Here is an 11840-nt window from a genome sequence, read left to right on the forward strand (position 1 = left end):
TATAATGTTAATGCAGCTCTTAATCCCTCAAGCACCACCATTGCAATTGTGGCTAGAAGTTCTGATGGCAACGTTGTTAAAGCTGTGGGGCATTTCTCTGTGTGTTCCTTGATAGCTGGTGCAACTGCCATACCATGGGCCCTTCAATTAGTCTTAGAAGAAAACCGATTGAAGGAGACTCAAAGCTAAGTTTAGATGCATGAAAAGATATACAACAAATTAACAATTAAACAAATACAAATTTTGAAATATAACTTTCAAATACATTTGATCAACACGTTATCTAATATGTCCCCTTCTGTTAATAAATTCATCTGAATACAAGCTAAGATCATTTTCTTGACAGCACAACAAATTCCTAGTACTATAAATTTATAATATAAAAATTAGGGAGTCTGTTACATAACTTGTGGGAAGATATCATTTATAAAAATACTCAAAAGAACCAATTAAAATGATGATCGTGATAATAATAACAGTAATAATAATGATAGTATTTTTTTTTTGATGATTTTTTTTTTTTAGAATACTAAGTATTTTAACACGCACATACAAGGGAAAATGAGAGAAAGTTTTAAAGAAACTAACAATGGTGTACATCCAAAAGGGCCTAACTCTTGGATACATAACACATACTTTAAACCTCTATAACTCATACTTATTTTCCAACGTGGGATTAACCCACTGTTTTCTTTTGAGAATACTAAGTATTTTAACACACACACACAAGGGAAGAGAGGAGAAAGTTTTAAAGAAACTAATAGTGGTGTATATCCAAAATAATGATAGTACTTAGTACCAACAACATTGAGCTTTTTCAAACCTACTAGATGGATTGCCGTATAATAACATCATTTTGTCTAAATCTCGACATGGATAGTTGAATTCAATATTATCAACGTCAACATAATTTATTTATTTGGCTGAGATTGTAAAGTCTATTTTAGTGTGAGTAATCCAACTTCATAATAATTTCATAACAAATCTTAAGTAACAATTTTTTTTTTAAAACAAACACACACACAAACGAGGGAGAGAGAAAGAGATTCTAACACTTTTTTACTTACCAATAATAACTTGTAAGTAACAAGTTATTATTGATAAGTAAAAAAGTAATGTAAATGGTAAGTCTAGATAAAAACTAATAACAACTTACCTTTTATAATTTATTATGAAAATATTGTAAAAACATTACAGACCTAGCATTAATCAACATTGTGAGAAGTACCATGTGAAAATCTTAGTATTGCTATTCTCAATCATGGGCCAAAATGGGGTTTTACCAATTTTTGCAAACCTTTCCAGCAAAACGCCCCTTGTCTGAAACTATTTAGGGATATACCCTAGTTTTGAAACGCGATTTTTAGAAAATCGAGTTTCAATGAAAAACTCAATTTGTCAAAAATCAAGTTTAAAACAGAGGCCTATCCTTAAATAGTTTCAAATAAATGGCATTTTAAATAGTTTCAAATAGGGGTATTTTGCTGGAAAGTTTAGCAAAAGGGATATATCCCCATTTTGGCCCTCAATCATGATCTGTTTGCACTTTGGCTACCAAGACATTCCAGGATGACTTGTCTCTTACCCAACAAGAAAAGGTTTATAATCTCTATCCTACTTTCTCAGTTTTGTTTTAGGTTTTGCATTTTGTTATAAGAATATTTTCCTTTTAATTTCATAGTCAGTCATATTCAACCTTTCTTTTTCTTTTTTTTGAAAAGAAGTAAGCAATATTCAATTTGAGCAACCAGAATGTGGCTTCAATTAGTTTGCTTCTTTTTTATGCGTTTTTTTTTTATTATCTCTTTGAAATTTGTGCTAAAAAACTTTTCGATTTCTCAGATAGTGTAACGGATTTTCAACACACATTAAAGTTTTATGATTTATCTGTCAAAATGAGCATTTGTCCCTTTCGCCTAAAATATGTAGCAAAATATTCTTGTTCTGAAACTATCTAGCAAAATGTCCATGTTTTAAAACTCGATTTTTAGAAAATCGAGTTATTTGGAAAAATTTACATGGAACTCGAGTTCCATAAAACTCAATTTTTAAAAAATCAAGTTTCAAAACAGAGATATTTTACTAGATAGTTTTAGAATATAGGTATTTTACTAGATATTTTGGGTGAAAGGAGTAAAAGTCCATTTTTACCATAATTTATCGGTAGGTATATATAATTTTTTCTACTTTGAACATTGGGGCTCTAGTTTGGACAAACTATGCAAAAGTACTGGTGGTTATTCCAAGGGAGGCCAAGACTTTTTGTGCAGGTAGGTTTTGATTTGAAATTGAGGACCTGGCTATGGGCCATAAATGAAGAAGAAGGAAGGCTCGCGTGGGTCATGGGTTTTGTACTTTTATCGAAATTGTTACTTTTTATGTTTAAATTTTTCACTCAAATGGATACTGCCTTGGTATGTTGTGATTGTTTTGGAACATCATATAATTTTTTTATTCTAAAAATAGTTATAATATGTTGTTAATTTCTCAATTTAGATCATTTTTTTAGATTTCTAAATATTTTGTGCATGAAAAGATATCAACTGAATTACAAGATTTTTGATAGAATATGATATACATAGTTGATTGTTCTTCTATATATATATATATATATATATATATATTAGAACCTTAAACTTCAATTCACAATAGAAAAATGACGTGTTTTTTGTCGTATCTAATGCATGTGATAAGAATACATAAAAGGACTCCACGGCGATGCAAAGATATTGTATGATGTATGATTTACGAGTATCTTATTATGACATCATATATTATAAAAAATATGTATATCTTATGACACCATTTTAGCAATAAAAAAAAAAAAATCTTTAATTATGAGATCTTGGTGGAGTGAGTGCCCGTCTGCCACCACTGATAATTAATTAATTATTATATCAAACCACGTGCATAGAATACAGTAATCAATTGCTTGGGAGGATGACCTTTTTATGACACCCTTTTATCAATTATTCTAAGGAACTTACCGACCCATTTGACTTTCGACAGGCCAAACTTCAACCTAGAAATAGATATTTAGCGTGCGTTTGTATATTTTTTATTTTGATAAAAACTGAAAAGTGAATATAATAAAATAATAATAATAAAATTACTATTCATGCTTCAAAGTACTGTACATATGCCTGATTGGACTGGATATAAACAGTGCAAGAGACAACGTTGGACATGAAAATAAATAAATAAATAAAATCAGTCAGACGTAGATGTGAGAAGTGCAAAATGCGCTTTCTAAACGAACCTTTACACTTTGATGAAAGATAACAGTATGTTTAGAAATTGAAAGCAAGAAGAAATATTATTTTTCTTTCCTTTGATGGGCAAAGGGAAATTAAAATGTTACCCTAAATTATAAAGTACAACTTCCATTTTTTTTTAATTTAATACTTTTTATTCTTTCAATTAAGTATTAACTTTTAAGTTTATTCAACTTAAACTTTCTGTTAATTTCCGTCAAAAAAGCTTCATTAGTGACTACAAACAAATGACATCTTATACTACCAAACTTATGTTTTAGACAAAAAATCTCATGCATTTGGTGCATGAGATACCTTTTCTTGCTCTAGAGGGTTCTTATTTCTTAATAGAGCTTTTCTAGAGGAGAATAACAGAGGCCGAAATTGAAAAAACTTAAAATTTAAAGAAAAATGAAATTTAAGGATTAAATTAAATTGTGATTAAAGTCAAAGAGTTCAATTTGTAATTTAGCCAAAATGTTGTTGTTGTTATTATTATTGTTATTATTATTATTATTATTATTATTATTATTATGTTCAGATGGATTTGAGACAACGATGAATTTAAAGTCTAGCTTGGGTAAAAATCTAAATTTTGAGTCATGATAGGTTAAATTTTAGTCTCCATTTTTCCCTCTCTTTTTTGGGGGATTTCCGTTCAAATTGGGTGGATTGCAAAAAGTGAATCTTGGAGGATTTGCTTTCTACGTTTTTCTTTTCATTCCTATCAACCTATAATGGAGAAAATCAATTGTCTTTCTTTCATCTTTCTTCTATTCTCTCTCCTCTTTCCATCTTTTGAAACAGGTATTGATATTCAAAAATTGATAATAATAATTAATTTTAATGAAATTAAGTTTCCCATCCTGGTTTTATAACCCATTAATATCTATAAATTAACGGTAACACTATTCGGGCCACTAGGAAAAAAATGGGGAGAGAGAAAGAGCGTAAGCATGTTTGGCTTGGTTTATAAGTCGGTTTATTTGATTATCTGACTTATGTATAGATTTTTAAATTTTATTTTATTTTTAAAAACCATTTTTGAAGTAAAATAAACTAATAAACCTAATAAGTTCATTCAAACACAAAATCATATTTAGAAAATTCAGTATTCATTTGCACTCCAAAGTGGGATTTGCACCTGCTTGAGTTATTTTAAAAAACGAGTTGAAGAAATAATTATGAGTACGTACTGTAATTATGTGAGGTAAGAATCTGAGTTAAATTTCCTAAGGACTGAAATGCTAAGCACAACGGAAGCAATTTTTTTTTGGTTCAAAATGAAAATTAATGAATACATTCTTTCTTATCTGAAAAAAAGATAGAACATTCCAAACGATTCACTTTTGATTTTTGAGTAACAAAACTTTTCCACGTTCCAAAGGACTTCTAACTTTTGAGCAACATTTCATGTGGAACATGACAACGTTCATCCATATAAAAAACATAGTTTTAAAGCTAGAAGCAAAGTTATAATATTAATTAGTTTGCCAATTCTAAAATCAACTTGAAATTAAAACAAGAAAATTCTATTAAAAAAGTTTCTTTTAGAAGATGCGATAACATTAAAAAAAGAAAAAGAAATACTCGTTGTGTTGTTGTCAACAGTACTATATATCTTTAACTTGATCTTGAAGAGAATGAAAATCTGATGGGGAAATACAAGTCATCATCAACCTGTACCGTTACCCTATCATTGTTCAATTATTTTTGGAGCTAAAGATGGCTATATGTCATATCCTATCTGATAAATTGAAATTGAAAAGATGTTTCTCTGAACATTATTCTAAAATCATAATTAATTTCATATTTATTTTCACAATTATCTTATAGATTTGGCAAACTGTGATGAATTATTTATTACATTAACATTAATCGACCATTTTTTCCCACCATTTACAATAGGTCATATCAAATATAACTGTGAAAATAAGTATTGAATCAGTTGTGCTCTTAAAATTTTTGAGGTCAAAGTGTACAGTTAGTTAAGCACCTAAATGGTCCCATGCCACCTTCACCGCTAAGTAAATCATGTTTCCTGTTGGCCTCGTGTCTATATATAAACGGAACCTCGCAAAGGAATTCACTAAAAACTACAAGACTGAAAAGAAAACTAAAAAGGTTTCCATCACCTACTCCCAAATCTCCCCCAAAAAAAAAAAATGTGGTTGAACCTAAAATTTTTGAGTTGGCTAGTCTTAGTTGTCGGTGCCATTCATTGCCAAGCTTATGTTCATCATACTTTTGTGGTAAGTAACTAATACGATAAAATTTCACCATTCATTTCATGAAATGCAATTGTTTGATTTTCTACATCATGAATAGAGATATATGTACTTACAGACACTGCATGCATGTACGTAGTTGTATACCTATTAATATGTACACATGCTCTGTTATGAGTTATAGCACCTATGTGTGTAAACTTTGGATTGTAGGTAAAAGAAACTCCATACACAAGACTGTGCAGCACAAAGAACATCTTGACAGTAAATGGCCAGTTTCCAGGACCAGCACTACATGTTCACCAAGGAGATACCATCTTTGTTGATGTCCATAACCAGGGCAATTTTAACATAACTATTCATTGGTATCATTCTGATCCGTGCACTTTTGTTTTGACAGAAGAAATCGACACATATAAGGAACTGCTAATTAACTATGCGCTGTATATGATAATATTAATTTACAATTTTATAGGCATGGAGTAAAACAACCGAAAAATCCATGGTCAGATGGCCCTGAATATATTACACAATGCCCCATACAACCGGGTGGAAAGTTTAGGCAAAAAATTATATTTTCCACAGAAGTAGGGACCCTATGGTGGCATGCTCATAGTGAGTGGTGGCGAGCAACGGTTCATGGTGCTATAATCATTCATCCCAAGAAGGGAACCAAATATCCTTTCCCTCTTCCTCATGCAGAGGTTCCAATCATATTTGGTATTATAAAATTAGCCTTCTAAATTATTGGGACTTCTTTTTCTTTTGGTCTTTCAAATTTGAAGAGTCAAGCTGTATGTGCAACTTAAAAGTAAAGAAAATGTTACACAATTTGACCAGAAAAATATTTTTGAAATGACTGGAAATCTCTGATTATGCAGGAGAGTGGTGGAAGCAAGAAATATTGGCAGTTTATAATGAAGCTATTTTTACTGGAGGAGCCCCTAATGTTTCTGATGCTTACACTATCAATGGACAACCTGGTGCTCTTTATCCGTGCTCAAAACCAGGTCAAAGATTCCTAAAGTTTTATATGTATAGAATGTTTATAATCATTTATTTTCTACCGAATGCTTGAATTACAATGAAAAGGGAGGAAGATTGAAGAGTACGGGTAAGAAGATAAACAAACTGCTAATCCCATAGAAAACAGTGTCCCAACTCCCAAGTAAAAAAATGAACCAGGAAATGATGTTTTTGACAAGTATATATCCTAGTCCAAGTGCGGTTGAAAATTAAAATGTACACGATGATCAGTTTTTATTAAAGCATGGTCTTATCACCAGCAAGCTAGACCTGGACCATATAATGGGGTTTGGTTTATTAGTTTTTCGAACAGGTTTAAGCTTGCTCTTGATTAACTTTTTTACCTTTTATACATGAATTAATAAGCATAATGACTGGAATTTTGATTTTTGAACCTCTATCAATTCGTCCTTAGGTCCAAACCTCTTCACCTAAATTATAATTAAGGTTAAGTAAGTGGCTTAATTAATTTCAAAGTTATAAATCTATAGAATAAAAGATTCAAGTCAAGTTATGTTGGCCTTGGCCTTCAGTACTCCCAAACAAACTCATAATCATGTTTTGACTGCTAATGATAAATTATCAATTGACTTAAAAACTTAAATGGTTAGGAAAAATATGAATTTAATTATTTAACAATTTTCAAATACTTATCATCATATTTCTTATCCATTATTGTTCAAACCCCAGTATGGTTTTTTCTTAGTAAATATTTTTAACACCTAAAGCATGGAGTAGTTGATCATTCAGTAAAAAAAACAACGAAAAATAGCACGGATTTGATTTAATATATGTTTGTAATGTGCGAGGGGTTTATTACATTGAGTAGTTTTTTATACTCAAAATTTAGGCATCTTAATTAGTATTAGTGCCACTTAGTTAATTTAAATGTAAGTAACTTTTTCTTTTTTATGAAAAATGATTAATTTTTTTCAAGGATTAAGGCTCATTGATTTATAATCCATATATTTTAAATTGATAAATAATAACATTTGATACGATACTTAGACTTATTGAGGAAATTACTTGCAATTGGTAAATGTCATGGTTCAAACAGTAGTACCAAGACTCGGTGAACTTTAACCCAATAAGATGCTAGTGGCGGTAATACTTAAAGATGGTTAGAATAATAAAGTCATTGTCTTAGCCCTAAGAAAGAAAAAAAAATCATCCTTCTTAGAAAGGCAATAACCGATTGTCAAGTTACTAATTTATTTTTTTTATCAAATTTTTTTAAAACTATACTATTTATCACAATTTTTATTACAAATGGTCAATTGTGAATAGTGAACAATGACTTTCACATCTACTTTAATATTAATCCATATATCATGATCATAATCACCATTTTTAATAGCAAAAACGATTATGGTACATAAGTTGTGTCCATAAACTCTCTCTTTTGTTTTCTCTTTTTGGCTGAGGTGTTAGTCTACTAATGCAATTCTTTTGTTCTCTTTTTGGCTGAGGTGTTACTCTACTAATGCAATTCACTACTTGCAGACACATTCAAGCTAAAGGTTGATCATGGCAAGACTTATCTCCTCCGCCTTATCAACTCTGCCGTGATGGATATTCTCTTTTTCGCCATTGCCAATCACAATGTCACTGTTGTGGGAACAGATGGTAGTTACACCAAGCCATTGGAATCAAGTTATGTCACAATATCCCCTGGCCAAACCATCGATGTTTTGCTGAAAGCGAACCAGAAATCTGACCACTATTACATGGCTGCTAGAGCATACTCTGCTGCACCTGGTGTTGCTTATGATAACACAACCACCACTGCTATTCTCGAATACAATGGAAACTATACCCCATCTTCATCTCCTTCCCTACCTAATCTTCCTTACTTTAATAATACCAATGCCTCAGTCAGTTTCACAAGTGGCCTCAGAAGCTTAGCCGATAAAAATCATCCAGTCAGTGTCCCAATAAACATAACCAAACGTTTATTTTTTGTAATCTCAGTCAACACGTTCCCATGTCCTAACAATTCATGTGCAGGGCCTAATGGGACCCGACTAGCCACTAGTGTCAATAACATAAGCTTTGTGAACCCATACATCGATATATTACAAGCTTATTATGGTCATATCAACGGGGTATTTGGGACTAATTTTCCAGATTTCCCACCATATTTATTTAATTTCACTGCTGAGGACCTGCCATTATACCTAGAGACACCTAGACATGGGACCAAGGTTAAGATACTGAAGTTTAACACGACTGTGGAACTTGTCTTTCAAGGCACGACTTTGGTGGGCGGGAATGATCATCCAATGCATCTCCATGGATATAGTTTCTATGTGGTTGGAATGGGTCTTGGAAACTTTGACGAGGATAAGGACCCCTTGAGATATAATCTTGTTGACCCTCCTTTTATGAACACCATTGCTGTTCCCCTAGATGGCTGGACTGCCATTAGATTCAGGGCCGACAATCCTGGTTTGTCAAACTACTAAAACTATTTTCTTCTCCTTTTTTTTTCAAATTATTTTTTTAATAATCCCCATTTAAGGTTCAATTTGTGTCTAGTGCATTGGAACACAAAATGTCTATTTGGGTCCAAAATTAATTATTTGGAATATTAAGGTTTAACTGTGTTCAGTACATTAGAGTATTAAATACAATACATATTTGACCATATTTCAGTTTTGTATTTTGTCCAATCCTCATGATGCAACCTTTGCCCCCTCACACTTAGCACTAAAATGATGATGATGTTGTTTATGTTTTGTGATGATAGGAGTTTGGTTTCTGCACTGCCATTTTGATCGGCATATGACATGGGGCATGGACATGGCATTTGTAGTGAAAAATGGAAAAGGTCGAAAACAGCATATTTTACCACCACCACCAGACATGCCACCCTGTTGAAGTTAGCTGCAAGCTCCAAACACCATGTTGGTTCATTCCTCGTGAGTAGTTACATCAAATGACAGGGGAGACAAGCATTTATGAATTGGGCCAGTCCATTCATTAGTTAGATTGTTTGTTTTCACCGTGCTCTTAATTTGTTCGGTATGTCTGTAGTATTATTGTTTATAATTATAATTTGTGGAATTATTACCGCGACAATCACTGTTGCTTCCACAACAATTTGTGGAGGAAATTAAATAATGAAATTGTTGTGGAAGAGGTAATTTACTTTTTCTCATAGTATATGGTATACATTGTATACGGAATTAAATAAAGCTGTGTGATTAAGCAGTTTGTAGAAATAAATCAAATATTATTATTGGCTAGATATTTGTATGATTCATCAAGATTGGATTATCTCTCTCTCTCTCTCTCTCTCTCTCTATATATATATATATATATATATATATATAATTTAAAAAAGTTACCCACATATTTTATTTAAGAGATTTTGAAAATGCAAACCCATATTCTTTGTCCAATATATTGGCCCAAATAGAAAATTCACTACTATCCCTAATCAATATGATAAGCATGTCACAGGTATTTTGATATAGATGAAATATGTTCCTTCAAATTTCAATGCTGCAATTCAAGTTGATTTAACTTTTCTTTAATGGAATTAGCAATAAAAAGTTATATATATATATAAATATATGTATATATATTGTTGGGTATGTTTTAAAATTAACCCCATTAATTCTTTTAGTTGGAAAAAGCCCAAACAATCTACAAGTCACGTGACGTTAATTTTGACACTTATTAAAAGGAAAATTCTAAAGAAAAACAAAAGGCCAAGCTTTCACGGGGTAGGTGGAGAAAACAAAGAAGATTAAAAAAAAAAAAAAAAAAGGTGAAGAACATCAATCAAATCGAACAAAGGAGAGGAGAAAGGATTTGCGTGGGTTTGGATTTGAAGGGATTTTAGTTTATTTAACTTTTACATACTTTCTATTTTGCCCACAATATTTTATAATTACGGTAGTTAACAGAGGAAAGATATATTTATCCATTTATTTATATATTATTATTTTCTTCTATTTCCACCTCAATTCCATAACTAATTAAAGGAAAATGTTAAAGTTATTACAAATTTTATTACATAATTAATGTAACAATAATATAATTGATATCAATTACCACGCACTTTTGATGTGATGGACATTCTACAAATATAAATGTTTGTGGGGTGTAGGGATAAGGGTCAGGGTTCAAGTCTCTAAAAGGAAGTTTCGCACACATATACACTTAGATTAGACTAAAGTAGAAATTTTATCTTGTATTAAAAAAAAAAATTGATATCACTTCACCAATGCAACAAATGAATTCCAAAATTATTTTTTAGTGGTTGACTGATGGGTTACACGTCAATTTGTAAAAGTTAAATATATAATAAAATGTATGATACTAATTAATTCCTATCATCACTCTTAAAGGAGGGATATCTTCCCTTCTCTCCACCCATTTCCTCTTCTCTCCTCTGCTTATACTTCCCTGATATATCCTCTCCTCTCCTTCCAAACTTAAAAACAAAATGATTGAAATGAAGGAATGCAGAAGAGTTGGTTAGCCAATGAATTGGTAACAAAATAGTCGTATTAGTCCTATAGATAAAGTTACAATCTGTAAAAGATTGGACTCTCTTAATGGGATAGTTAACATAATGGTTGAAGGAGATTTAGCTTAATTAATTGATTACTTGAAATCTCAATACAACTATGACTTTTATAGTATGATCTTTTGAAAAGATTTTATAGTTTGACCTTAAGCCTACATCACAAACAAATAATATGAACCAGAACAATTTTTTTTATTTTTAAAAAGACTAAATTACAAACAAAGAGAGAATATCAAAGATTTATATATATAATTTGATTCTAAGCTAAGCCTACATCTAGAGATGGTGATGAAAATAAAGTTTCAATAAAAAAATTAGAGCGATTACAGTAATAATACAAAATCAATCTCTCTCTCTCTCTCTTTATTTTTTATTTTTTTCTATATCAAAATATATACTTCTACCGCTTTTCTGTCCAAAAAAAAAAAACCCTAAAAACACTCCCACTCATAGTTAGCATATATACCCCAAGAAATATATAGCCTACGAAAAAACCAAATTAGTTGGGTGTCTAAGAACTTAAGCATGGGTGTGTGAAAGTGATTAACAATCCAAGCCGTACGTGTACAACTAGTATTCCTCCTAAGTTGTCTCGAAGTAACTGAAGATTTCATTTTCAGACAAGACTGCTGTGAGACTGTAGTGAGTAAAGGCTTTCTCTCCATTTATGGCATGGATACTTTAATTTCAGCTGGCGTGAACCACTCTGCAACGAAGATGTCACGCTTGAGAGGTTGATGTATTGTGACTGCAATTTTGTGGTTGTCGTGACGCAAATATGAAAAGTTAATT

The 11840-nt window shown here is 31.2% G+C and overlaps 1 protein-coding gene across 1 annotated transcript; it reads left to right on the plus strand.

Moving 5' to 3' along the window:
• The first annotated feature begins 5339 nt into the window (after positions 1–5339).
• Positions 5340–9756, plus strand: LOC142620010 (laccase-15-like). Its single transcript, XM_075793445.1, has 6 exons — positions 5340–5506; positions 5696–5847; positions 5958–6202; positions 6364–6492; positions 8012–8956; positions 9258–9756. Exons 1-6 carry the CDS (start codon positions 5420–5422, stop codon positions 9386–9388), a joined length of 1689 nt encoding a protein of 562 aa, XP_075649560.1. The 5' UTR covers positions 5340–5419; the 3' UTR covers positions 9389–9756.
• Positions 9757–11840: the final 2084 nt, after the last annotated feature.

Source organism: Castanea sativa, chromosome 12, assembly GCF_040712315.1.
Source record: "Castanea sativa cultivar Marrone di Chiusa Pesio chromosome 12, ASM4071231v1".
NCBI classification, from domain to species: Eukaryota; Viridiplantae; Streptophyta; class Magnoliopsida; order Fagales; family Fagaceae; genus Castanea; species Castanea sativa.